The sequence below is a fragment of the Aotus nancymaae genome, unplaced genomic scaffold (assembly GCF_030222135.1).
Source record: "Aotus nancymaae isolate 86718 unplaced genomic scaffold, 86718_ANA_hifiasm-v0.15.2.pri h1tg000044l, whole genome shotgun sequence".
Classification (NCBI taxonomy): Eukaryota; Metazoa; Chordata; class Mammalia; order Primates; family Aotidae; genus Aotus; species Aotus nancymaae.
The window spans coordinates 1,585,812-1,610,878 of NW_026988458.1; the positions used below are offsets into that span (position 1 = coordinate 1,585,812).

The following is a 25,067-nucleotide window of genomic DNA, read 5'->3' on the forward strand; positions in this document are numbered from 1 at the left end:
ATTCACTAGGCAGAAATAACAAAGATGTGAAGTTAGTCTGGCCAAGTGAAAAATCATCTATCTACTTGGAGCTAATTTACTACATTCTGTTTTCTCCATATAGAATAAAACCTGTTTCATATTGAAAGCAAAACAAAACAAGGATGATTAAAACGGCGTGAGCTGGAAAAGGCTGGCAGCAAACCCGGGCGGTGGAGACGTGAGATACTTGAAGTAGTTCTTGGTTACTGTTATATTCATTTATTTAAATAAATACTGGGAAAGTATATTTAAATATACAGGGGCAAGTGTGAACCTTGCGTTCTGTTAGAAGACATTACTATTCCAAGCTACTTCAAGCTATCTGGTATAAAGCATCTCTTTCTAAAAATAAATTACTCCTGATGATGCTCTTGTAATTTTCAAATTTGTAACGTACAAAATCAAATATGACAAAATGTTATATAAAAATAATTTCCAAGTTTTTGGTCAATTGCTTTCTAGTCTTTTTTCTTTCCATGTATGTGCAAGAAATAAGAATGAAGAGATGGGGAGATGTGTGGGGCACCTTCTTGTTTCAAGATGGGAAACTGAGACACAACTCAATTTGTATGAAACTTTTCAAAAGCCAGTGGACTTAAAAAGTACCATGGAATACAGGAAGAGCCAATGGAAAGCCCTTAGCTGCTGTTCCGTTCGGGAAGTAACCTGTAAGGTTTACGTGCTGTTACAGATGTGAGGGAGAGGGGACATCAGACGGTCCTCCCCACATGGAAGGTCTGCGAATGCTCTGGGCTCAGCACGTCGTTCTGAGAAGGACCCTTTTCTGTATATTTAGGGAAAGTGACAGATCAGTGCACCCACATGCACAAACCCTCAACTTTTCACCTCTTTGGTTTCCAGAATTTGTGCGAGACATATTCTACCTTACCCACTGGGTTGCTCTGACCAATTATGAATTTACTCATGAACAGTTCAAGAGAAATTGGCCTAATTTATCTAAAATGTGGAACTTTTCCAGGCTTCCTGATATCAGAAAGACATCCATGTTTACATGTATATTCCACAGTGCTTTTAAAAGTATTTACAGAAAAAATTTCAGGGTGTGTGTTTCCTAAAGAACACAGCAGAGTGAGATATCTGGAGTTTGATGGACAAGGCAGGTTGAATCCTCGTGGCATTTCCCAACTGCAGCCTTTTGGGCAAATTATTCCAGTCTGCAAAGCTGGGTGCCCTCACTCGTCTGTCGGGGTGATCCTGAGGCTAAATGCACTCGTGTCTGTGGGAGCACATGCCAGGCGCTCAATAATGTCAGCTCTCTTCCCCTACACCTTTAGTGGACATTCTCGGGACTGATTGAGATAGGCTTTGTTTACAAAAACAAAACAAAACAAAACAAAAACAGGAGCCAGCCAGGGCAGCTGTCCCGGCCGCTGCATCTGGAACGGTCACACGTCTGGTCAACACTCACTAATCACTGAGGCTGCAAAATAAGGTCTGAGTTTTAAATCTCCACCATGATCGCTTCTGTTTTTACCAGGTGGTACCCTGCTAGAATTTTCAGCAATCCGAGGTGGTGAGACCTAATGGGAGGTGATTCTCAGTGTTTCGGACGCCCTGACCAGCAGCTGCTGAGGATGGGCGGGCAGGACCTGGGCCTTCTGCAAGGGCGCCATGCGGCAACAGAGCACCGCGCTGCAGCTGCGGCAGATTTCCAGGAAGAGCTCCCTGTAGTTGCCGGAACTCCCATCTTCTCGAGGCTTCATGATCAGAGACAGTGCGGCTCCGTCGATGATCAAACCGTAGTCCTGCATATCTGCCGAAAGTCTATGAGAGTACTCGAGTCAGAAACATTGCTCCGTAACGAAATCTAGAGATTTTAGAAGACTCCGTATTTTTTTTGGATATCTACAGATGCTACAAATCCATGGCGTTGAGCAGCTTAGACTACACTGAAGAGTGTATTTTAAGGAAACATTCTTGTTTTAGGTAGAGCAAGCGTATACTCTCTTTGTGGACTTGCCAAGTCCCCGTACTTCTGAAACAACAGAAAGGCACGTATCTTGCAGTCTAAGATCTTGGTCAGTCTTTACTGGAAACCTTCTTGGTCACAGTCTGTCTGCACAGCTAAGTCCTTGGGTTTCTGCCTGGACGACCTAAGTTGGGAAGAACTTGGTCATAAGCTCCTCTCTGCTGCTTTCAAAATGACAAGGAGGCCAGATGCAGTGGCTCACACCTGTAATCCCAGCACTGTGGGAGACTGAGGCGGGCAGATCACCTGAGGTCAGGAGTTCGAGACCAGCCTGGCCAACATGGTGAAACCCCATCTCTATTAAAAATACAAAAATTAGCCAGGTGTGGTGGTGAGCGCTTGTAATCCCAGCTACTTGGGCGTCTGAGGCAGGAGAATTGTTTGAACCTGGGAGGCGGAAGTTGCAGTGAGCCAAGATCGAGCCACTGCACTCCAGCCTGGGCAACAGACTGAGACTCCATCTCAAAAAAAAAAAAAAAAAAGGAACATCTCTAATCCCTAAAAGGAGATCTGCAGATTGCAGATCAGGTAGAGAAACGTCTGTGCTATTTATGAATAACTAAGAGCTTGTGTGAATCAGAGAGCTGCTCTCGCTTTATCTACATGAATGAAACTGAAATGATTTAAATAAAACCTAATCTCAGATAATGCGTCTAACACCAGTAAGGACGGCATCGAAACAACGTAACTGGGTAAACTCTCGGGCATGTGCTGCTCTGTCTTAATGAACAACCACGCGTTATGAATATCCCCACTTCCCCCAGCTGATGCTTGAAGGTGTCTGCAGCAGAGGCCCTAAGCCTCAGAACAGTGAGAATTATCCCACTCAAAATATTCTATCAATCATGTCTTTTTGCCTCTGTTACCCAGCAGTTTGAAACTGAACCCACACACAGATGTGTGCAAAAAGACACATCGCCATTGCTGGAAAAAACAGACCGTCTTGTTCTCACCTGACCCCTATGAAGCTGGCATTAATGACCCAGGGGAGAACTGAATTCCCAGGAAGGACAATGTGGTTCACCGACCTGCAGGTGAAGGCCATTGGGTCTGAAGCCCCTCTGTGGGAGTGTGGGGTGGGACGGGGTCTGAAGCCCCTCTGCGGGAGTGTGGGGTGGGACGGGGTCTGAAGCCCCTCTGCGGGAGTGTGGGGTGGGACGGGGTCTGAAGCCCCTCTGCGGGAGTGTGGGGTGGGACGGGGTCTGAAGCCCCTCTTGCGGGAATGTGGGGTGGGATGGGGACAGGGTCTGAAGCCCCTCTTGCGGGAATGTGGGGTGGGACGGGGTCTGAAGCCCCTCTTGCAGGAGTGTGGGGTGGGACGGCGTCTGAAGCCCCTCTTGCAGGAATGTGGGGTGGGACGGGGATGGGGTCTGAAGCCGTTTCGGGAGTGTGGAGTGGGATGCGGACAGGGATGGCGCCTGAAGCCCCTCTGCGGGAGTGTGGGGTGGGACAGGGTCTGAAGCCCCTCTTGCGGGAATGTGGGGTGGGACGGGGTCTGAAGCCCCTCTGCAGGAGTGTGGGGTGGGACGGGGTCTGAAGCCCCTCTTGCGGAAATGTGGGGTGGGATGGGGACAGGGTCTGAAGCCCCTCTGCGGGAGTGTGGGGTGGGGTCGGGGACGTGCTGCCTACCCGGAGAAGGTGTCCCTGGTCAGGCTCCCGCTGTGGCGAAGGACCGTCTTGCTCAGCTCGAACAGGACGTCGTGCAGGCTCTGCTCCTCGATCCTCTTGGTGGTGAGCTCCAGCAGCTGTGTGTTCCTGCGGAAGAGCTTGCAGGCGTAGCACGTGGCCGCGGCCGTCTCCATCTTGTCTCCCGTGAGAACCCAGACCTTGATCCCGGCCTTCTGCAGGGCCTCGATGGTGTCCGCAGCTTTCTCCTGCAGCCTGAGGGAAGCAAAGCCAAACGAAACACAGAGAAAACTCACTGCTGACCCACGAAGTCCCGATAAGGAGCTGCAGAAACTTGCAAAGCTGTCAAAACATCGCAGCCCCTCAACATCAAAACATACCATGCCGTGGCTCGTGGTCTTACCACAAAGACAGACCACGAAGCGGCCTTTGAAGGTCTGAATTAGCGTTTTACAGGGAAACACTCATAACACCAGAGAGATAAACACAGATAAAGCATCCGAGAAGTAAAGGGCTGTCCTGTGTCACTGGCGTCTGACGAGCCCGGCAGTTTTCTCTCTAACTGGGACTCGCTACCTGGGGGAGCGTTTCAGGAAACTGTCGGCAAGACTGTTACAGCGACTCCCAAGTTTCTCTTCAAAGAATCAGTATGTCACTATGTTCAGCTCTCTTATTCGTTAATTCTCTATTTTAAAGTTCTTGTTCTTATCAGTAGTTCACATCTGTTCCCCCCTCCCCCCGGCTCCATCCTGACTCCTCCCGTCACCTGATCACCCCTGGCTACCTGCTCTGACCTGCCCGTAACCGTCCTTCCCACCAAAACAGCCACCCTGCCACTCCAGCTCGGACCCCTGCTCTTTTTAAAGCAGCCAATCAGGATTAGTCCAGCTTGTGCAGTCTAACCCTAGCCAAGAGAAGACACCCCCACCCTGCCAGGCATCAGTACCCCTTCCCCCTTGTCCATGCGTGCGGCGGCCATCATTGCTCCCTCCGTGCACCACACCCTTCTAGACAAGTAAACTGCCTTGCTGGGAGGATTTATCTCTGAGTGCTGTTTCTTTGGCAGCACCAAAATTTTACTGATAACAAAGACTATCATAACCACCAACGCAAATGTCTCCACCATGGAAAGATGGGATCTGGAATCACGGTGGTGAGGGATATTCATTATCTCGTTTTGTATAAACTGTTCAAAGTTTTCACTTAGAACCCACTTGGGGTCTAGGTACCTCTACATAATATAAAATACTGATAATACCACTGCTGATTTTATGGCTAGCTAACACGCATCATGGGCTTACCATGTGCCAGGTCTGTGTGACACTTCCTGTGTGCGCCCTTTCATCCTTACCACGAGGTCACCAGTAAGGACGTTAGCGTCATATCCATTCTACACATGGAAGACCCAAAGTCTGCGACACTACAGCAGGTATCTGAGGGCAGGTGGGCAGGTCACGTCCCTCTCCTTGGAAGATCTGGTGTCAAAACCATGCTTGCCTCATTTGGGGCCTGCATTTTCTCTAGGTTTTAGACTCTACTTTCGTGTGAAGCAACCTGCCCTATTTCTATAACGTATGAAAAGAGAGGCTTTAAATTCTAACTGGAATGATCTGGTCAGGCTCTGGGAAGAACTCCTGGCTACAAGTCTCAAGATCAGACAATCATGGTATTCCAGAGATGGAAAAAATGCCTCTAATTTTGTGTGTGTGTGTGTGTGTGTACATATGTATGTGTGTGCATGTGTGTACATATGTATATGTGCGTGCGTGTGTACGTGTGTGTGTGTACATACATAACATACATATATGGAGAGAGAGAGAGGGAGCATGCATGCCTTGTTATGTTGCCCAGGCTGGAGTACAGTGGTACGATCTCAGCTCACTGCAGCCTCCAACTCCTGGGCTCAAGCAATCCTCCCTCCTCAGCCTCCCAAGTAGCCGGGACAAGAGGCGCCTCCTACCACACCTGAACAATTAAAAAAAATGTGAGAGGTGGGATCTCACTATGTTGCCCAGGCTGGACTCAAAATCCTGGCCTTAGTCAGTCCTCCTGCATCAGCCTCCCAGGGGGCTGGGGTTACAGGCGTGCTCCACCAGGCCTGGCCCTAGATTTCTATTCAAAACGAAGCTGAGGCTCAGAGGCTTCCCACTTGCTGACTGGAGATTTTAATTTGTAAGCAAGCATCAACCCCCCTCCCCCACCAGGCATTAACTCTCGACTTTTCTACATTCCCATCCAGTCAAGTCAACCTGCCCCCGCCCCAGGGTCTCCATCCCATCTGCTCTGCCCAAGGCACCTCAGGCTCCTCCACCACAGCCTGTAAAGATTGACCCAGCTGCTCCCCTGGCAAAGACCGACCTACGGACACCCCTCTTCTCCCGGACAGACCGCAGGCGAGTGGCTGACCACGGGAGCAGGCCCCGCTCCCAGCGGCATCAGCAACAACGCCTCTCAGCGGCCGCGGCCCTGCGCTCTGGAGCCTGTCCGTGTGCAACGCGTGTTTACACGGTGCTCCGTGCGCTTCCTCTAACAAAACAAAACACAAAACCACCAAATCAAAACCTCCTGCTCTGCCTAATACTCCATTCAGATCAAGAACTCCGGGCATGTTTGTTAAACACACTCAGAAAATGCAGGTTAGTGATGAGGATTTACGTTTTGGACTGAAATGGATCTTAAAGACTTTTAAACTTTATGCTTTTAACCTCTTCTAGGAGATAAACTCCCTGCAAACTTCCTGAAGCTTCTGCTTCATTCTCAGAAATGGGGGCCTTTTTTTTCCTCTTCTCTATTCCTACAAACCACTGAAATGCATGCCTTTGACTCAGCCGGGAAGACACCATGTAGACCAGAAGACCGCGTCTTGGTGGTCTCAGCCTCACACGACGTTCACCCCAACTGTGGAGCAGGGCGCGCTGGTGGCTCTTCCCCTAGAGCTGCCGGAACATCTGTAACTGGTATTTTACCAGTTATGATGATGATTAGGTTTTGTGATTTTCTACTTCATTAAGTTTTTTCAGGTAATGATAAATATAATGAGTAGGTAATGATCTAAGAAGTAATATCAGCATTTGGAAAAAACTAGCAACAGTTTAGGAACAGAGTCAGCGACTGATTCCATCCTAAAGAGAAGTTACAGCCAGGCACGATGCTCACGCCTGCAATTCCAGCACTTTCAGAGGCTGAGGTGGGAGCACTGCTTGAGGCCAGGGGTTTGAGACCAGCCTGGGCAACACAGTCAGATCCTATCTCTACAAAAAATAGAAAAAATTAACCAGGCATGGCGGTATGTGCTTGAAGCTCTAGCTACTCAGGAGGCTGAGAAGGGAGGACAGCTTGAGCCCAGAAGTCTGAGGCTGCAGTGAGTTGTGATCGTGCCACTGCACTGCGCCTGGGCAACACTGCAAGATGCTATCCCTTTAAAAAAAAAAAAAAGAAGAAAGAAACAATTTTTAAAAGCCCTTCTATCTTGCCTGTTCATAAGATGATAGGAACAAGCTATTTTCACTACTTCCTGGGAAAGTGGTTTCAGCCGGCTTATTCATCGACAACAAAATACCCCCCAGGCATGACCTTCCTGACATGACTCAAGCATGCAGCAAGACACCTAGCCTCTCCCCGAGCAGAAACACGCCCGTCAGCTGTGTGGGTAGCCTCCCCCTGTCCCCTCATCCTCACGCACCCCGGGCCGCCAGCTCGCACCACTTGTCTCTCAGGACAGGGTGCGTGCGTTTACTTTACCGGTCCTCAACAGCCGTAGCACCAAGCAGAATAAGATCTTTCTCGATCTGCTCATACGCTTCTGCTAACTTTTTCTCTCGATCTTGAAGGGCCACCTTGGCAGCCTGCAGCAGTTGACAGATGCCTTCATATTCTTCTGGGATCAGCCTTTTATAGGCCACACACAAAGTCCGGAGCCCCTCCTGCAGAAGACGACACAGTGTTTACACGAATTCAAGGTGTCACTCGGTGAAATATGACGCTCCACGGCCTTCTCTCTAATTAGAATGACCTACCCAAGAATTACAACCCTTTCAAAATGTATGATACTAAGGAAAGAAAAAAAAGAAGAAAGAAAGAGAGAGAGAGAAAGAGAGAGAGAAAGAAAGAAAAAGAAAGAAAGAAGGAAAGAAAGAAAAGAAAGAAAGGAGGGAGGGAGGGAGGAGCAAGCGAGCCCAACCAACTCTCGAAAGGACTAAGTTATGAACAAGTGAATTATTTAGGTCCACGTGGAATAGAAGCATTATGGATCACAACATTTTCAGACAGAAAGCCTAGAAATGAACAGAAACCAGGACCATCCACCAAAAGATAAACCTTGTTCCCTTGTTTTGAGAAATGCAGAGTTAAATTTAACCTTCTTTTAAGGATAATCATTTATAATCTCATGGGTAATATCGAGTGATATTTCTAAAGAAACACGTTTTATGTGGGAAGTAGGTAACATAGGCTGTTCTTTCACAATGAAGGAAAACTGCCAGGTTATTTATCAGAATCACTGGTGGCCAGTTAAGAACCACAAGTTCCTTACTGTGATCCTGATTCTGGAGGTCACCATACAGAGAGAATGCAGCGCCACCAGCAAGACACAGGGAAGCGGGGCAGAGGCTGCAGCAGCTGCACAGGGTGGTTCACAGATGAACCTCTTCACCCCATCAGTCAAGGCTGCTGAGCCGACCGTCACAAAGGTGCAGCTGATGACCTAGGGTGTTCCCTTCCATTTTCCCTGCCCCTTCAGCCCCAGTCCTACTGATAATAGTAAAAGAACCATAATTCTCCCAAATCATCATTTCACGATCTGGGAGAATATCGGTTTTTAAGAGTTAAAAAAAACCTGCTTTTCACTATATGAGATGAAGTGTCTCCTAGCTCTCAGGGAAGGCTCACATTTATCACCAGTTCTCAGACCTCTTAATTCATGTGAAGGACAGAATGGCCACTGGGTCAGTGACTCTCCTGGCCCTTGAGCTCGCAAAAGCCAGAAGGGAAAAGGGGTGTTGAAGAAGTGAGAACACAAGACAGGGTCTATGTGTGCCTGAGTCCTGTTCTCCAGGAACCTTTTGGAAATCCTTCCTCCCCATCCTGCAGATGTTGGTTCCCGGTCAAGAAGAACAAGTGAGAAGCCAACGGACCCGTCCCAGAGGAAAGCAGCACTGAAGGGACACTGCTCAGCCTCCCCAGCCTCGCCTCCTGCTGAGCACACAACCCCAGCCTCGCCTCCTGCAAGCACACGACCCCAGCCTCGCCTCCTGCTGAGCACACAACCCCAGCCTCGCCTCCTGCAAGCACACGACCCCAGCCTCGCCTCCTGCTGAGCACACGACCCCAGCCTCGCCTCCTGCTGAGCACACGACCCCAGCCTCGCCTCCTGCTGAACACACGACCCCAGCCTCGCCTCCTGCTGAGCACACGACCCCAGCCTCGCCTCCTGCTGAGCACACGACCCCAGCCTCGCCTCCTGCTGAGCACACGACCCCAGCCTCGCCTCCTGCTGAGCACACGACCCCAGCCTCGCCTCCTGCTGAGCACACGACCCCAGCCTTGCCTCCTGCGAGCACATGACCTGGCAGCTTTCTGCTGGTGGGTTTGCCTCTATTGTTAGGCGCTGAGTTCTCTGGCTGTGGGTGCGGTGTCTGGCTTTACCACTGAATCCCTAGTGCGCAGCCAAAACACAGTAACTTTTTGCTGAGTAAATAAGTGGTGAAATTAGCCCTTTTGTGCACCTGTTGATCAAGTTACAGATTGGAGACACAAATACGAATTGCAAAATGAATTCTCTGACTTTTCCTAAGAGGCAATACAATATACAAGGTATGTTTCATTGTATGTTTTCTGGCTTAAGGCAGTTGCATGACAAGAACATGGTTTTAAAGGATAATAACCCAGACTGGCCCTAGAACTTAGGTTGCTGTGAATGATAAGCAGAAGCTTTCGGAAATAAATATGTTCCTGTTTTAAAAGTAGATCAAGGGCTTTCTCTTGTGGTAACACGGAGTAGAAACTTTTCTCGCCTGTAATCCCAGCACTTTGGGAGACTGAGGCGGGTGGATCACGAGGTCAGAAGATCAAGACCATCCTGGCTAACATGGTGAAATCCCATCTCTACTAAATATACAAAAATTATCTGGGTATTGTGGTGCACACCTATAGTTGCAGCTACTCGAGAGGCTGAGGCAGGAGAATTGTTTGAACCCAGGAGGTGGAGGCTACAGTGAGCCAAGATCATGCCACTGCACTCCAGCCTGGGTGACAGAGAAAGACTCAGTCTCAAAAAAAGAAAAAAAAGATACACTTTCCTCTATTCCTCTTGCTAAGTACTACAAAAACCCTGGACACAGCACATAAAGCCAGACAAATACACTACAAGAAAACCGCAGAACAGTATCCCTTAGAAAGGTAAATGCAAATATCCTCAACAAAATGCTAGCAAACTGAATCCAATGGCACACAGAAAGGGTCACATACCACGACCAGGTGGGGTTGATTCCAGGAATGCAAAGGTGAGCAATACAAGACATTAACAGAACGAAGGGGGAAATCCCACATGATCATCACAACTGATGCAGAAAAGGCATTTGAAAAAAATCCAGCACCTTTTGGCAATAAAACCATGTAATAAACTGGGGAGAGAAGAAACCTCCTCAGCATAATGAAAACCATAACCTAGCCAGGCACGATGGCTCACGCCTGTAATCCCAGAGGTTTGGGAGGCGTGTGGATCACCTGCAGTCAGGAATTTAAGACCAGCCTGGCCAACATGGTGAAAGCCCATCTCTACTAAAAATACAAATATCAGCCAGGTGTGGTGGCATGCGACTGTAATCCCAGCTACTTGGGAGGCTGAAGCAAGAGAATTGCTTGAACCCAGGAGGCAGAGGTTGCAGTGAGCCGAGATCATGCCATTGCATTCCAGCCTGGGTGACAAGAGTGAAACTCTGTATCAAGAAGAAAGAAAGAAAGAGAAAAGAAAGAAAGAAAGAGAGAGAGAAAGAAAGGAAGGAAGGAAAGAGAGAGAGAAAGAAAGAAAGAAGGAAAGAAAGAAAGAAAGGAAGAAAACCTACAGCTAACATCACCCTCAGTGGTGGAAGACTGAAAACTTTTCCCTAGGGACACCTATGATTTGAATTTAGACCTGGAATAAGTAAACTTAGTGAGTATTTATAGAATTCTCCACCCCAGGTCCACAGAACATACATTTTTCTTAATATCACATTACACCTATTTTGAAAGTGACCACATAATTGGAAAATTGGAAGTAAATCACTCTTCAGCATTTGCATAGCATTTCAGACTTAAATGAAATATCGGTTGGCTGTTTGTTTGTTATTTTCTTCCCTTATTCCTTCCTGTCTCCGTTGTTAAGCACAATTATCGGCATAAAAGAGGTTTTTAATACATATTTTTAGACTGCATTCCAGCCAGGGCAACAGAGCAAGAATCCTATTCTCTCTCCCCCTTTTTCTTTCTCTCTTTCTTTCTCGAAAAAAAAAAAAAAAGAAAGAAAGAGAGAAAGAAACTGGCTTAATCACATGAGGCCCATTGCAGTGCGAAGAGATGGACTTTCACCACATCTGGTGAAAGAGTAAGACTACAATAAAGTTGAAAAAAAAAAAAACTTTTCCCTAGGATCAGGGCCAAGAAAGGGATGCCTGCTTTTGCCACTTATATTCAACACAGTATTAGAAGTTCTAGTCAGAGGATTGGGCTGTAAAGAGAAAAAGTTTCTACATTAGAAAGGCTGCCTTTCTAAGGCTTCTCTATTTGCAGATGGCACGATCCTACATCTAGAAGACCACGAAGAATGTGCCCCCACTGCCAAACTATCAGAGCTAACTGAATTCAGCAAAGTCAGCACACAAAAGCTAGTGGGCATTTCTATATACTACCAATGAACAATATGAAATTTTAAAAATTCCACTTATAATAGCATCAACAAGAGTAAAATACTTAGGAATAAATTTAGCCAAGGAGGTGAAATACTGAAGTCTGAAAAATACCAAAGTTTGCTGAAAGAAATTATAAAAAAGACCTAAATAAACGGGAAGATATCCTATGTTCATGGATTGGAAGACTTAATGTTGTTAAGATGACACTACCCAAAGTGATCTGCTGATTAAATGAAATCCCTATCACCATCTCAATGGCTCCTTCCTCCTGCCCTCCCTCCCTCTGTTTTCTCGAGACAGGGTCTCACTCAGGTGCCCGTGGTGCCATCACGGCTCACTGCTGCTTTAAACTTCTGTGCTCAAGCCATCCTTCCATTATCCTCCCCTTTCTTTTTGTATTTTTTGTACAGACAGGGTCTTGCTATGTTTCCCAGGCTGGTCTCAAACTTCTGGCCTCAAGTGATCCTTCGGCCTCAGTCCCCCAAAGTGCTGGAATTACAGGTATAAGCAACGGTACCTGGCCCCCAATGGCGTTTTCTGCAGGAATATAAAAGCCCATCCTAAAATTCCTACTAAATCTCACCGCTGGGCGGTGCTGTTCAAGAAGTCGTGGAAGGAAGCTTGACATGCAGGCTTAAGACCCAGATGGGGAAAGAAGCTCGAACAGGTGATGTCACAACAGAAAAGGAAAGCCTGATTCGTTTTGAAGCAACTTACTAAACAAGGTCAAGACAAAGACCTTTTGCTCCAATACGATAACCTCAAATGTGCTTATAATTCTGACTCCCCAAAACACCAACCAACCAACCTACCCCTACCCCAAAATAAAACCCTGTGCAAGGCCGTGGAGGAGAGGCCTGTGCCTGGCTGGGTACAGGAGGCCCCTGGGGCAGAGGCTGGCAGAAGCGCCCATTCTGTCTGCCTCTGGCCCAGCAGATTTCTGAACATTCCCCAGGGGATACGATAGGACATTAGCGGCAGGGCATTTGTGGAATGTGGAATTCCTTCCTGACTACTGGGGAGGTGACCGCTGCCAGGCCCTCCCTAGCCCGCTCTCACCACTGCTGTGCCAGCCTGCTCACAGCACTGCTGCAAGGCCCTCCCCCAACCTGCTCTCACCACCACTTTGAGGCCCTCACCAGCCAGGATCTCACCACCACTGAGAGGACCTCTCCCTCCCCCGACCTGCTCTCACCCCGGCTGCCAGGTCCTCCCCCCACCTGCTGTCACCCCCGCTGCCAGGTCCTCCCCCCACCTGTTGTCACCCCCACTGCCAGGTCCTCCCCCCACCTGCTGTCACCCCCGCTGCCAGGTCCTCCCACCTCCCCCCGCTCTCACCACCGCGTTCCGCTCCACTCTGGCTCGGATCTGGTCAACTTTGCCTTCTATCACTCGGGGGAATATAGAAGAATCTGCTCCTTTGCAAAACAGATAAATGTCTCCTACAAAATGAGAAAAACAAGCAGTTTCATCCCAATATGAGGAAGACTAGGTCATTTTTAAAATTATGCTATTAATAAAACACACACAAAAAGGGATAGCAGTGCGGAAAACTTTTTAATAATGGACTAGTTAACATGTTCCAGTAGGAAAAAATGAAAGCTACAGATTACCTCCAAAGCCGCATTTTATTCCTACAACCCTAGAAATCTCGCAGGAAAGTCGGGAACCAGGCAAAGAACTTGGCTCCGGGACTCTGCTTTTTCTCTGGGAAAGACACGAAGGAGGATAAAACACTCTCGGGATGGTGGTTGGGTGACCCAAGGGGGTCACTGTTTCTGAAATGCTGGAAGGTGAACACAAATCCCCTTCAGAAAGCCGTGTGTCCTCACGTGGAACAAGGCAGCCGGGCCACTCCTGGCGCTTAGAAGAGTCACAGGAAACGCTGTTTGCCTCATTTTTCCCCACGTCTCCAGTAAGGTCGCCGTCGCTGTGGACGTACCGGACACACTTGTGCTGTGAATGCAGCACCTTCAGGCCTCAGATAAAGTGAGTTTCTCTTCCAGGCGCCCAGGAACGCAGCAAAGAGCACGACAGTTCTGCAGCGATTCAACCTGCCCCCTGCCCCTCCACACAGAGCCCCCGCCCCCTCCATGCAGAGCCCCCGACACACAGAGTCCCCGACACACAGACAGAGCCCCCGACACACAGACAGAGCCCCCGACACACACACACACACACACACACACAGCCCAACACAGAGCCCCTGACACACACACAGAGCCCTCTACCCCCGACACACACACAGAGCCCTCTACACACACACACACACACACACACACACAGCCCAACACAGAGCCCCTGACACACACACAGAGCCCTCTACCCCCCGACACACACACAGAGCCCTCTACCCCCCGACACACACACAGAGCCCTCTACACACACACACACACAGCCCAACACAGAGCCCCTGACACACACACAGAGCCCTCTACCCCCCGACACACACACAGAGCCCTCTACCCCCCGACACACACACAGAGCCCTCTACCCCCGACACACACACAGAGCCCTCTACACACACACACACACACACACAGGCCCTGACACATACACAGAACCCTCCACCCCCCACACACACAGAGCCCCGACACACACACAGAGCCCTCTACCCCCCCACACACAGAGTCCCCAACATACACATACACAGAGCCCCCGACACACACATAGAACCCTCTACCCACACACACACACACATACACACACACAGAGCCCCTGAAACACACACACAAATCCCCGACACACACACACATGCACACAGAGCCCCCAACACAGTCCCAGACACACTCACGCAGAGCCCCTGACACACATGCAGAGCCCACAAGAAACACACACACACAGAGCCCCCTCTGCACCTGAAGCGTCCCCTGGCCTGCGGAACCATGTGGCACTCTGGCAGGTGGGCTGTTTGTGCCTGGGATCAGGGAGACGCCCCAGTACTCCATCACGGTGACTGCAGCATGGGAGAGGCACCTCGGCAGCCTGAGCAGCACAATTAGGAAGCTCCATGCCCAGCTCCAGGCGGGAAGAACCCTGAGACCCCAGACACTGACGGCCCTTGGGAAGTCTATCGGGGACCAGATCCAGGGGGCCCAGGGTGGGCAGGCCGTAGTCCCCAGGGTGGGTGGTGGGAGGGACATAGGGAGGGGATGCTCTTGTGCTGATGACCCAGATCCAAGGCCAGGAGCTTAGGACGAGGACTCGGGAGTAGGATCGGGGGCCCACCTTGCCTTCCTTCCCAGAACCCAGGAGCACTAACTCCTGAGACACCAACAGGGGAGAAGTGTGAACATGGCTACACCAACACTCGTGTGGTCGAGGTGCCTGCCAACCTGCAAGAGAGGATGGCACCTGGTGATGCGGTGTGGCAAATACACAGAGCAAGCCAGCACCAAGCAAAGGCTGGAGGGCATAGGAGAGTGGGGAGGCTGAGGCTGGAGGGCATGGGAGAGTGGGGAAGCTGAGGCTGGAGGCCATGGGAGAGTGGGGAGGCTGAGGCTGGAGGGCATGGGAGAGTGGGGAAGCTGAGGCTGGAGGGCATGGGAGAGGAGGGAGGCTGAGGCTGGAGGGCATGGGAGAGTGGGGAGGCTGAGGCTGGAGGGCATGGGAGAGTGGGGAGGCTGAGGCTGGAGGCCATGGGAGAGTGGGGAGGCTGAGGCTGGAGGGCATGGGAGAGTGGGGAAGCTGAGGCTGGAGGGCATGAGAGAGGAGGGAGGCTGAGGCTGGAGGGCATGGGAGAGGAGGGAGGCTGAGGCTGAAGGGCATGGGAGAGTGGGGAGGCTGAGCCTGGAGGGCATGGGAGAGTGGGGAAGCTGAGGCTGGAGGGCATGGGAGAGGAGGGAGGCTGAGGCTGGAGGGCATGGGAGAGTGGGGAGGCTGAGGCTGGAGGGCATGGGAGAGGAGGGAGGCTGAGGCTGGAGGGCATCGGAGAGGAGGGAGGCTGAGGCTGGAGGGCATGGGAGAGTGGGGAAGCTGAGGCTGGAGGGCATGGGACAGGAGGGAGGCTGAGGCTGGAGGGCATGGGAGAGTGGGGAAGCTGAGGCTGGAGGGCATGGGAGAGTGGGGAGGCTGAGGCTGGAGGGCATGGGAGAGTGGGGAGGCTGAGGCTGGAGGGCATGGGAGAGGAGGGAGGCTGAGGCTGGAGGGCATCGGAGAGGAGGGAGGCTGAGGCTGGAGGGCATGGGAGAGTGGGGAAGCTGAGGCTGGAGGGCATGGGAGAGGAGGGAGGCTGAGGCTGGAGGGCATGGGAGAGTGGGGAAGCTGAGGCTGGAGGGCATGGGAGAGTGGGGAGGCTGAGGCTGGAGGGCATGGGAGAGGAGGGAGGCTGAGGCTGGAGGGCATCGGAGAGGAGGGAGGCTGAGGCTGGAGGGCATGGGAGAGTGGGGAAGCTGAGGCTGGAGGGCATGGGACAGGAGGGAGGCTGAGGCTGGAGGGCATGGGAGAGTGGGGAAGCTGAGGCTGGAGGGCATGGGAGAGTGGGGAGGCTGAGGCTGGAAGGCATGGGAGAGTGGGGAGGCTGAGGCTGGAGGGCATGGGAGAGTGGGGAGGCTGAGGCTGGAGGGCATGGGAGAGGAGGGAGGCTGAGGCTGGAGGGCATCGGAGAGGAGGGAGGCTGAGGCTGGAGGGCATGGGAGAGTGGGGAAGCTGAGGCTGGAGGGCATGGGAGAGGAGGGAGGCTGAGGCTGGAGGGCATGGGAGAGTGGGGAAGCTGAGGCTGGAGGGCATGGGAGAGGAGGGAGGCTGAGGCTGGAAGGCATGGGAGAGTGGGGAGGCTGAGGCTGGAGGCCATGGGAGAGTGGGGAGGCTGAGGCTGGAGGGCATGGGAGAGTGGGGAAGCTGAGGCTGGAGGGCATGGGAGAGGAGGGAGGCTGAGGCTGGAGGGCATGGGAGAGGAGGGAGGCTGAGGCTGGAGGGCATGGGAGAGTGGGGAAGCTGAGGCTGGAGGGCATGGGAGAGTGGGGAAGCTGAGGCTGGAGGGCATGGGAGAGGAGGGAGGCTGAGGCTGGAGGGCATGGGAGAGTGGGGAGGCTGAGGCTGGAGGCCATGGGAGAGTGGGGAGGCTGAGGCTGGAGGGCATGGGAGAGTGGGGAAGCTGAGGCTGGAGGGCATGGGAGAGGAGGGAGGCTGAGGCTGGAGGGCATGGGAGAGGAGGGAGGCTGAGGCTGGAGGGCATGGGAGAGTGGGGAGGCTGAGGCTGGAGGCCATGGGAGAGTGGGGAGGCTGAGGCTGGAGGGCATGGGAGAGTGGGGAGGCTGAGGCTGGAGGGCATGGGAGAGGAGGGAGGCTGAGGCTGGAGGGCATCGGAGAGGAGGGAGGCTGAGGCTGGAGGGCATGGGAGAGTGGGGAAGCTGAGGCTGGAGGGCATGGGACAGGAGGGAGGCTGAGGCTGGAGGGCATGGGAGAGTGGGGAAGCTGAGGCTGGAGGGCATGGGAGAGTGGGGAGGCTGAGGCTGGAAGGCATGGGAGAGTGGGGAGGCTGAGGCTGGAGGGCATGGGAGAGTGGGGAGGCTGAGGCTGGAGGGCATGGGAGAGGAGGGAGGCTGAGGCTGGAGGGCATCGGAGAGGAGGGAGGCTGAGGCTGGAGGGCATGGGAGAGTGGGGAAGCTGAGGCTGGAGGGCATGGGAGAGGAGGGAGGCTGAGGCTGGAGGGCATGGGAGAGTGGGGAAGCTGAGGCTGGAGGGCATGGGAGAGGAGGGAGGCTGAGGCTGGAAGGCATGGGAGAGTGGGGAGGCTGAGGCTGGAGGCCATGGGAGAGTGGGGAGGCTGAGGCTGGAGGGCATGGGAGAGTGGGGAAGCTGAGGCTGGAGGGCATGGGAGAGGAGGGAGGCTGAGGCTGGAGGGCATGGGAGAGGAGGGAGGCTGAGGCTGGAGGGCATGGGAGAGTGGGGAAGCTGAGGCTGGAGGGCATGGGAGAGTGGGGAAGCTGAGGCTGGAGGGCATGGGAGAGGAGGGAGGCTGAGGCTGGAGGGCATGGGAGAGTGGGGAGGCTGAGGCTGGAGGCCATGGGAGAGTGGGGAGGCTGAGGCTGGAGGGCATGGGAGAGTGGGGAAGCTGAGGCTGGAGGGCATGGGAGAGGAGGGAGGCTGAGGCTGGAGGGCATGGGAGAGGAGGGAGGCTGAGGCTGGAGGGCATGGGAGAGTGGGGAGGCTGAGGCTGGAGGGCATGGGAGAGGAGGGAGGCTGAGGCTGGAGAGCATGGGAGAGTGGGGAAGCTGAGGCTGGAGGGCATGGGAGAGGAGGGAGGCTGAGGCTGGAGGGCATGGGAGAGGAGGGAGGCTGAGGCTGGAGGGCATGGGAGAGTGGGGAGGCTGAGGCTGGAGGGCATGGGAGAGGAGGGAGGCTGAGGCTAGAGGGCATGGGAGAGTGGGGAGGCTGAGGCTGGAGGCCATGGGAGAGTGGGGAAGCTGAGGCTGGAGGGCATGGGAGAGGAGGGAGGCTGAGGCTGGAGGGCATGGGAGAGTGGGGAGGCTGAGGCTGGAGGGCATGGGAGAGGAGGGAGGCTGAGGCTGAAGGGCATGGGAGAGTGGGGAGGCTGAGGCTGGAGGGGACAGAGAATGAGCAAGTGGGGGATGGTGGGGACAGGAGAGGGAGCAGGCTGACGCTGGGAGTTGGACCCCTGCAGAACCACACAGGTGTGACCACAGAGTCAGTTGCTCAGCACAGAATGACAGCACCCAGCCGACGTCAGAACCCTTTCCCGACTCCCGCAGCTTCCAGCCAGCGCTGGCTTGTCATCAGATGCAGTTTAAAGCGAGAACCGCGGTCCAGACGACATAATGATGCATTCTTGAACCACACATTTTTGACTAGAAAATTCATGTTTCATGGCTCACGACTCACGCTAACAGCGTGTGAATGGCTTAACTTTCCCACTGTCTCAGCTTGTGAATTCCGCTACAAGACACAGGACACCCGCAGCCTGACGACTTGGTCAGGAACACCCTTGGAACAAACATACCCAGAGGACAGAGCATCAGAAGGCCATGTTGGCACCTGCTCTTCCAGTTTCACATCTAAGCACGTCGTTCCTAAGAGCTGTGCTCACGCTGGTGCCGTGACCGAACACACAGGGTCCGGTCCCCAAGGCAGGTGGCTGTGTCCCAGGTGCAGCCGTGGTTGGTGGCCTGTCCCCTCCAGGACCAAGAAGGGCTTAGTGACGTTTGGAGAAGAGAAAGGGCTACAGAACCAGTTTGAGCTCCTGGCGGGAGGTCTCTCGCTGTGTCTCACACAGGAGCTCAAGGACACTGAAAGCCAGGCATGACAGCAAATGTGCCCGAAACGGCTGGAAGACAGGGCGTCGAGGAAGCAGCTCCAGGAGGGGCTCCAGGAGGCACACGGTTGGGACTCTCCTTCTGTTTCGTCCCTTCTTGCTTTTCTTCTGTATAGATGAATAGTGCTGTGTGCCCTCTGTTTCTTCTTTCCAAGTCGGCCTTCCATACACCGTGTACATCTTACCCTGGGTGCAGTGGCCACTGCAGGATGCCCCGAAAAGGAAGACCTCATGTCTCCCTTCGAACGGGAAGCCTGATGCCGCCGAGCGGCCTGTGACTTCCCAAGTCCTTTCTGAAAATTCCATGGTGGAGAATCCCAGGAAAGCATAGGATTGAGATACAGACATCCGAAAGGGGGCCCCGCTGAAGTCATAGGGGGCCCCTACTGGGGCTGCCGGGCCCCACGACGGTGCTATAGGGCTCCAGTGGCCGCACGCCCCGCAGGGCTGCCTGAGCCCAGGAGGAAACGCAAGGTGTGAGCTGTGAGCCGTGAGCCGTGAGCCGTGAGCCGTGAGCCGTGAGCTGTGAGGTGGCCACAGAGTCTCCCCGCCCAGAAGGCAGAACTCCAGTGCAATTAGTGCGCCTCTCCTGGGATGATCACTACTTAGAGAACGACTTGTTAATTAACTACTCAAACATCTCTTAACCGTAGCTGAGACAGCGCCTGGCTTCAACAGCAGGACAGTCTCCCGTGCAAGCTCGCGGTTCCTCGGAGAGGCCCCAGGAGGTCCACAGGCGCCCTGTGTGGATGGGGAGATTCTCATGGCGCAAATGCCTCCGACCTTGATTCTTCGTGTAATCCGGCAGCTCTTCAGGCTTTTGATGGTAACGGGAGTTATTTACAAGAGTTCCGCGGCGCAGCCCACGGTATGAGCCCTGAGGTCCCGGGCATTCGGGACGCAGCAAAGACCCTTTGTGAGTGTGTGGCAGGGGCAGCTCCAGGGTGGCTGACACTCGCCTTCCTGGGCACTGTGGTCAGCCCTGCACGTCGTGGGCAGCACGTTCCAGCCATGGCTCAACAGCTAGATTCAACTTCTATAGGGAGGACTAAGTGACGAGACGGACCAGGAACTTCCCACCCAGGATGCACTGATCCCAGATAACTCCAAGTGGCCGAGACTCTCAGGACCGCGCCTCCACCCAGCTGGGGGAAGGGCCTCCTGCACACAGCGGTCTCGCACATCTGAACGTGTTCTCAGACCCCATCCTGCTGATCCCATGGTCTGGCCGTCGGAAGCTCTTCCCGGGAGTCCTGGCAACATTTACACAGATTGTTCCTTGTTCCACGACAGTCAGCAACGTCTCACTGCGGAGCCTGGCTCGTCTGCATTCAATGGCCGGACTGTGGCTAGGGACCCAGCGGGAGGCGGCAGCAGCGCCCCAGGGCAGTCACAGCACCCTCCTGAGGCTGCTGCCCACCCGCCCCGGAGCCGCCATGACTCACAGGGTGCCACCGAGAGTCACACCGCGTTCCCCCGCAGCTCCTTCCGGGTTTCAGAGAGAAAGTGAGGTGCCGTGGTCCCGATCAGAAAGGCGCCCCTGGCACCGATGAAGGCCCTGCTCCGTCTACTCTGTGTTACAATGAAACTCAGCACGTCTCGGGGAAACACTGGCACAAGGCTCTCCAGCCTGGCGTCTGTCTGGTTCCGGGGAGTGGCTATGTAGTTGTTGCCAGGCATCTTTCTGAAGAGCTGATCACAGCCTGGGGTTGTCTGGTTTCAGGAAACCGTGGAGTGAACTCCCACAGCTCTTGATAAAGCCCCACTCCCAGGCTGCGTGGAGTGTCCTGAATGGCGCAGGATTCAGGAGCACTCGGCAGAGGGTGGCGTGACATGAGCATGGTGCCGCGAAGAGCGTGGGTTCTGCGTTCGGGATGCGTGCAGGCTGCCAGCGGCCACAGACGGATGAACAGCCCTGCCACAGCGTGACAACCTGCATGCAGCTGTGCGGCTGAGGCCAGGAGAGGCTTCCTGAGTTTTCCGTGGGAAGGACGGATGGGTGAAAGGCCCTTCCTATGGGGAAGCCCACGGCAGGCAGGGGGAACGAGGCCACGGTAGGGGCTGTGGGCGTGCCCTCAGGGGGCCTGCACCTTTGAGCCTCGGCACAGTGGGCAGGACGCTGAGGGGCTGCGGGGTTCAGCAACTTGTGGCCTGTGTCAGGTGTCGTGTGTGACCTGGTGAGGGTGGGAGGAGACGAGGTTGTCCATCTGTACATGGGGACGTGCAGTGCCTGGGAGAGCTCAGAGCAGGGAGGTCAGGGAACCACAGATGCGTCCACCCGGCCTGGAGCGGGAACTGTCTGGGACAGGGACAGCCACAGATCACTGGGGGGACCAGGAGAGTGCCCACTGTGCGGGTCAGTCAGAACATCATAGCGGCCACAGGGCTCTGACCGCGCCCGCCACTGCTCATCCCAGCGCTCCAGAGCACAAGCCACGTGAGTGTGTGGCTCTCACAGACACATGGTCACCACAACTGCCAATCAACAAAGCTCACTTTGCAATTTTGAACATTATTATGGATATATTTGCAAACCCACATTACCTTTTCCTTGAAAATGGTTATTTAAAAACATATTTATGTCATTTAACTCAGCAGGGAGAAAGGCGGTGGGTGACGGGCAGGGGAACACTTATAAATGGAGTTCAGCCATTTTCAACAGTCAAGTGGCCCCAGCCAGGGAAAGGGGCTGGGTGCCGAGCCCACGGCTCCCTCCTCAGCATTTCAAAATGTTTCACTTTTTAAAAATAAAAAATTAGGGTTTATCTATAATTTTAAAAAATAAATAAATCATTCTTAAACTCTAAATCCTTAAAGCTCCTGTTGAATTTAGTCATCAGAAAAAAATACCATCGCCATATATAATTTAATAAATCAAGAGAAAAAGGAATTTTACCTTCAGCAGATTTCACAATGACACTCATTCTCCTTCTTACTGAGTCAAAACTCAAAATTTCCAGCAATTCAAACCTGAAAGAGAAATGCAGAAGGTCACACGGTCCTCGTGGGCCCTCATGCAATTCTTCCTCGGGAGAATGACGGGGGCAGGCCTGGCCCTTCCTCAGGGGACACACTGAGGGCCGCTGGGTGAGGAGTGGCCTCACACAGACACCCTGGAGAGGCCTGGATTTGAAGGACGCAGCAGGTGCCCCCGGTGGGACAAGTCTGGGCCCCGTGGCACCCGTAGCACTGGCTCCTCACCACGTCCCCACCCAATCCAGGCCACGGGCGCAGATTCTGCCACACAGGCTGCGTTTCCTGTGCACCAACTCCATCCCCAAATGCTGCTGAACAGAGACTCAAAATCGTGTCAGAGCTTGGATCTCTGCCAATGAGCCAGGGTTGCCCTAAGAGATAAAAACCACGGAAAAAGCAAAGGACGCTGATGCTCTGGGTGGTGATGTCCTGTGATCGGAAGACTCTAAAATGTGTGCAGCATCTGGGGTATCAGAAGTGCCCAGCAGCCCCCGCTGCTTCCCCTCAGCTGCCCGTCCGCCTCCTCAGGGCCCCTCAGACTCATCGGGAAGCCGCGGTGCCAGCGTAGTTCGGAGCCAGGGGTCCCTTGGCAGAGCCCTGACGGGGGCTCTCGTCTCGGCCACGACCTCACTGCTTCCACGGCTGCAAATCCGGAGCCTCAACAGCAGTGAGTCGTGGCCCCCAGGTCACCCCGGCCCCCAGGAAGCCTAGGGCACTGTGAGGAGGGCGCAGCCAGTGCCAGCGGAGGGCCCAGGAGCCGCCGCAGAATCAAGGGGTTTGTCCTTTCCCTTCCACCGGGAGTTAACTTTCCCTAAGAATGGAATTTTAAAACCCAGGCATTCTGAGGCTGGCACCCCCAGATCCTGCGTCTTTGCTGGAACCGTGACTGCACATTCGTGCTTACTGATAACAGAGGCACCACCGCCCACTCTCCTGAGTCAGATCTCAAGATGGGTCACTTGTCTCAGGTATAAGCAATCTGAGACAGAGACAGTCCCTAAAAATGGGAAGAGTTTTAAAGACATGAAAAGTAAAACGAGCCAACATCAAACGGGCCACTGAAAAGCATAATTGTGCCAACTGTTCAACAGGAGGCCGTGCTCGCAGCACGCGAGCCAGGGTTCCTCCCCACAGGACTCAGGGCCATCCCGGGGCAGCTGCCACTCCCTTCCCTCGTGGAGGCAGAGGGGCCGGGACAGGTCAGAACACACCAGACGCCTGAAACGTCCTGTGTAAAACCTGACCAGGTTTAACCAAAACGCAGTTGCCAGTGAACTTCCCTTCACTCAGCTCCAGTTTACATCTCCAGGGACAACCGTCCAGGGGAAGCGGCCCTGCGGCCGCACCCCAGCCCTTCTCCAGAACATTCTGCGCTGTCACTGGGAAGGAGAGGCAGCGAACTGTGGGAGAACATAGAGAATCTGTCTTTTCCCCGAAACGCCGAACCATGTAACGACGCTTCTTCACTCCCGAGCCCCTTCACACCCGAGGGCGGGTGCACACACCTTTCCACGCCGTTGTCCCTGTTCAGAATCTCCATGTAATTGTCCTTTAGCCTCAGGTATGTAAAGCCGAGCCTGCAACGAGAGGGCAAGGCTCAGGGTGAATCTGAGAGTCTGATGTTCCCCTTTCACAGAGTATCTGCTTTACATTTTGGTAAAGAGTTCTTTTCAAAAAAGAAATACTTTGTTAAACAGATTATAAACTGCATTATAAAGTTGGGATATGGGGCCGGGCGCGGTGGCTCACGCCTGTAATCCCAGCACTTTGGGAGGCCGAGGCGGGTGGATCACGAGGTCAAAAGATCGAGAGCATCCTGGTCAACGTGGTGAAACCCCGTCTCTACTAAAAAAAAATACAAAAAAAAAAATTAGCTGGGCATGGTGGCGCGTGCCTGTAATCCCAGCTCCTCAGGAGGCTGAGGCAGGAGAATTGTCTGAACCCAGGAGGCGGAGGTTGCGATGAGCCAAGATCGCGCCATTGTACTCCAGCCTGGGTAACAAGAGCGAAACTCCGTCTCAAATAAAATAAAAATAATTTAAAAAAAAAGTTGGGATATGGGGCCAGGCGCGGTGGCTCAAGCCTGTAATCCCAGCACTTTGGGAGGCCGAGGCGGGTGGATCACGAGGTCAAGAGATTGAGAGCATCCTGGTCAACATGGTGAAACCCCGTCTCTACCAATACAAAAAATTAGCCGGGCACGGTGGCGCGTGCCTGTAATCCCAGCTACTCAGGAGGCTGAGGCAGGAGAATTGCCTGAACCCAGGAGGCGGAGGTTGCGGTGAGCCGAGATCGTGTCATTGCACTCCAGCCTGGGTAACGAGCGAAACTCCGTCTCAAAAAAATAATAATAATAATAAAAAATAAAGTTGGGATATGATCATAATGAACTTATTCACCACTTGAAAAATCTTCTAGGAGTAACAGCATTTCTCCCTGACCCAGCCCTCCCCAGCACACCACGGCAAGGCACGTTCTTGTTGGTATTAACTGTTCTCTGGAAGAGAGTGGTGGCTACAATCCTTGCTCATTGATTCGTGGGCTTTGTTGTTGTGGTTGAGCAGGAAACACAAGGCCGGAGGGAGGAGGTCCCCGAGAGGCTGCGACCCCCAGACCAAGCCCCTTGAGTCACTGACAGGGAACCGAGGCCCAGTGCAGGCCTTCAGCCAGCACGTGGGTGTACTGTGCATCTGTGCGTCTCCTGCCTGCTCGAGGGTCAGCGCCTTCAGGGCCTTGTGGGAGCCGCTGGGACAGCGGAGACAAAGAGCATGGCTTCGGGATGTGGCAGTCAGCAGAGACCGGGGAGCAGACGTGCTTCCCAGCGCAGCTGCGGCCGTAGTAAGTGGCACCTGGGGAACGGGAGTGGCGGCCTCTGGCCAGCTCAGGTGGCAGCAGCAGCTGGAGGAAAAGCTTCTGGGCAGGGAGGAATCTCAAAGGTGTGGGAGGGCGCGGGCAGCTGCCCTGAGTTCTGACACCTGGGGGAAGTGGGGGTGCGGGGGCAGCTGCCCTGACTTCTGACACCTGGGATGAATGCGGCGGCATTCCCGGGCTCTCGTTTTCCAAGAAGCCTCCCCTACGCCTGCGTGGGTTCACACACGGAACGCAGCGCCCCAGCGACTGCTGACGTGTCTGTGCTGCCATTCACATCGCATGAGGAAACACATTCGTGAGCTCAGCAGCGAGAAACACGGGCCTGTGGCTGTGACGGATGAGAAGCGCAAACGTGTTACGCTCACCACGCTTGGTCCCTGAAGGCAGTGATAAAGTGTCCCTTCGTCACTTTTGGGGAGGGGAG

At 53.6% G+C, this 25,067-nt stretch overlaps 1 protein-coding gene across 14 annotated transcripts in view; it reads right to left on the reverse strand.

The window, feature by feature from the left end:
* ATP11A (ATPase phospholipid transporting 11A) overlaps positions 1-25,067 on the reverse strand; it is a 180,580-nt gene that overhangs the window by 22,741 nt on the left and 132,772 nt on the right. For all 14 annotated transcript variants that reach the window (XM_064361855.1, XM_064361857.1, XM_064361854.1 and 11 more), the window contains exons 15-20: positions 23,278-23,349; positions 21,693-21,766; positions 12,862-12,965; positions 7,379-7,560; positions 3,641-3,892; positions 1,632-1,806 (exon numbers count right to left, since the gene is read on the reverse strand). In XM_064361855.1, the coding sequence (XP_064217925.1) occupies positions 1,632-1,806; positions 3,641-3,892; positions 7,379-7,560; positions 12,862-12,965; positions 21,693-21,766; positions 23,278-23,349 (859 nt within the window). The remainder of the gene's footprint in view (positions 1-1,631; positions 1,807-3,640; positions 3,893-7,378; positions 7,561-12,861; positions 12,966-21,692; positions 21,767-23,277; positions 23,350-25,067) is intronic.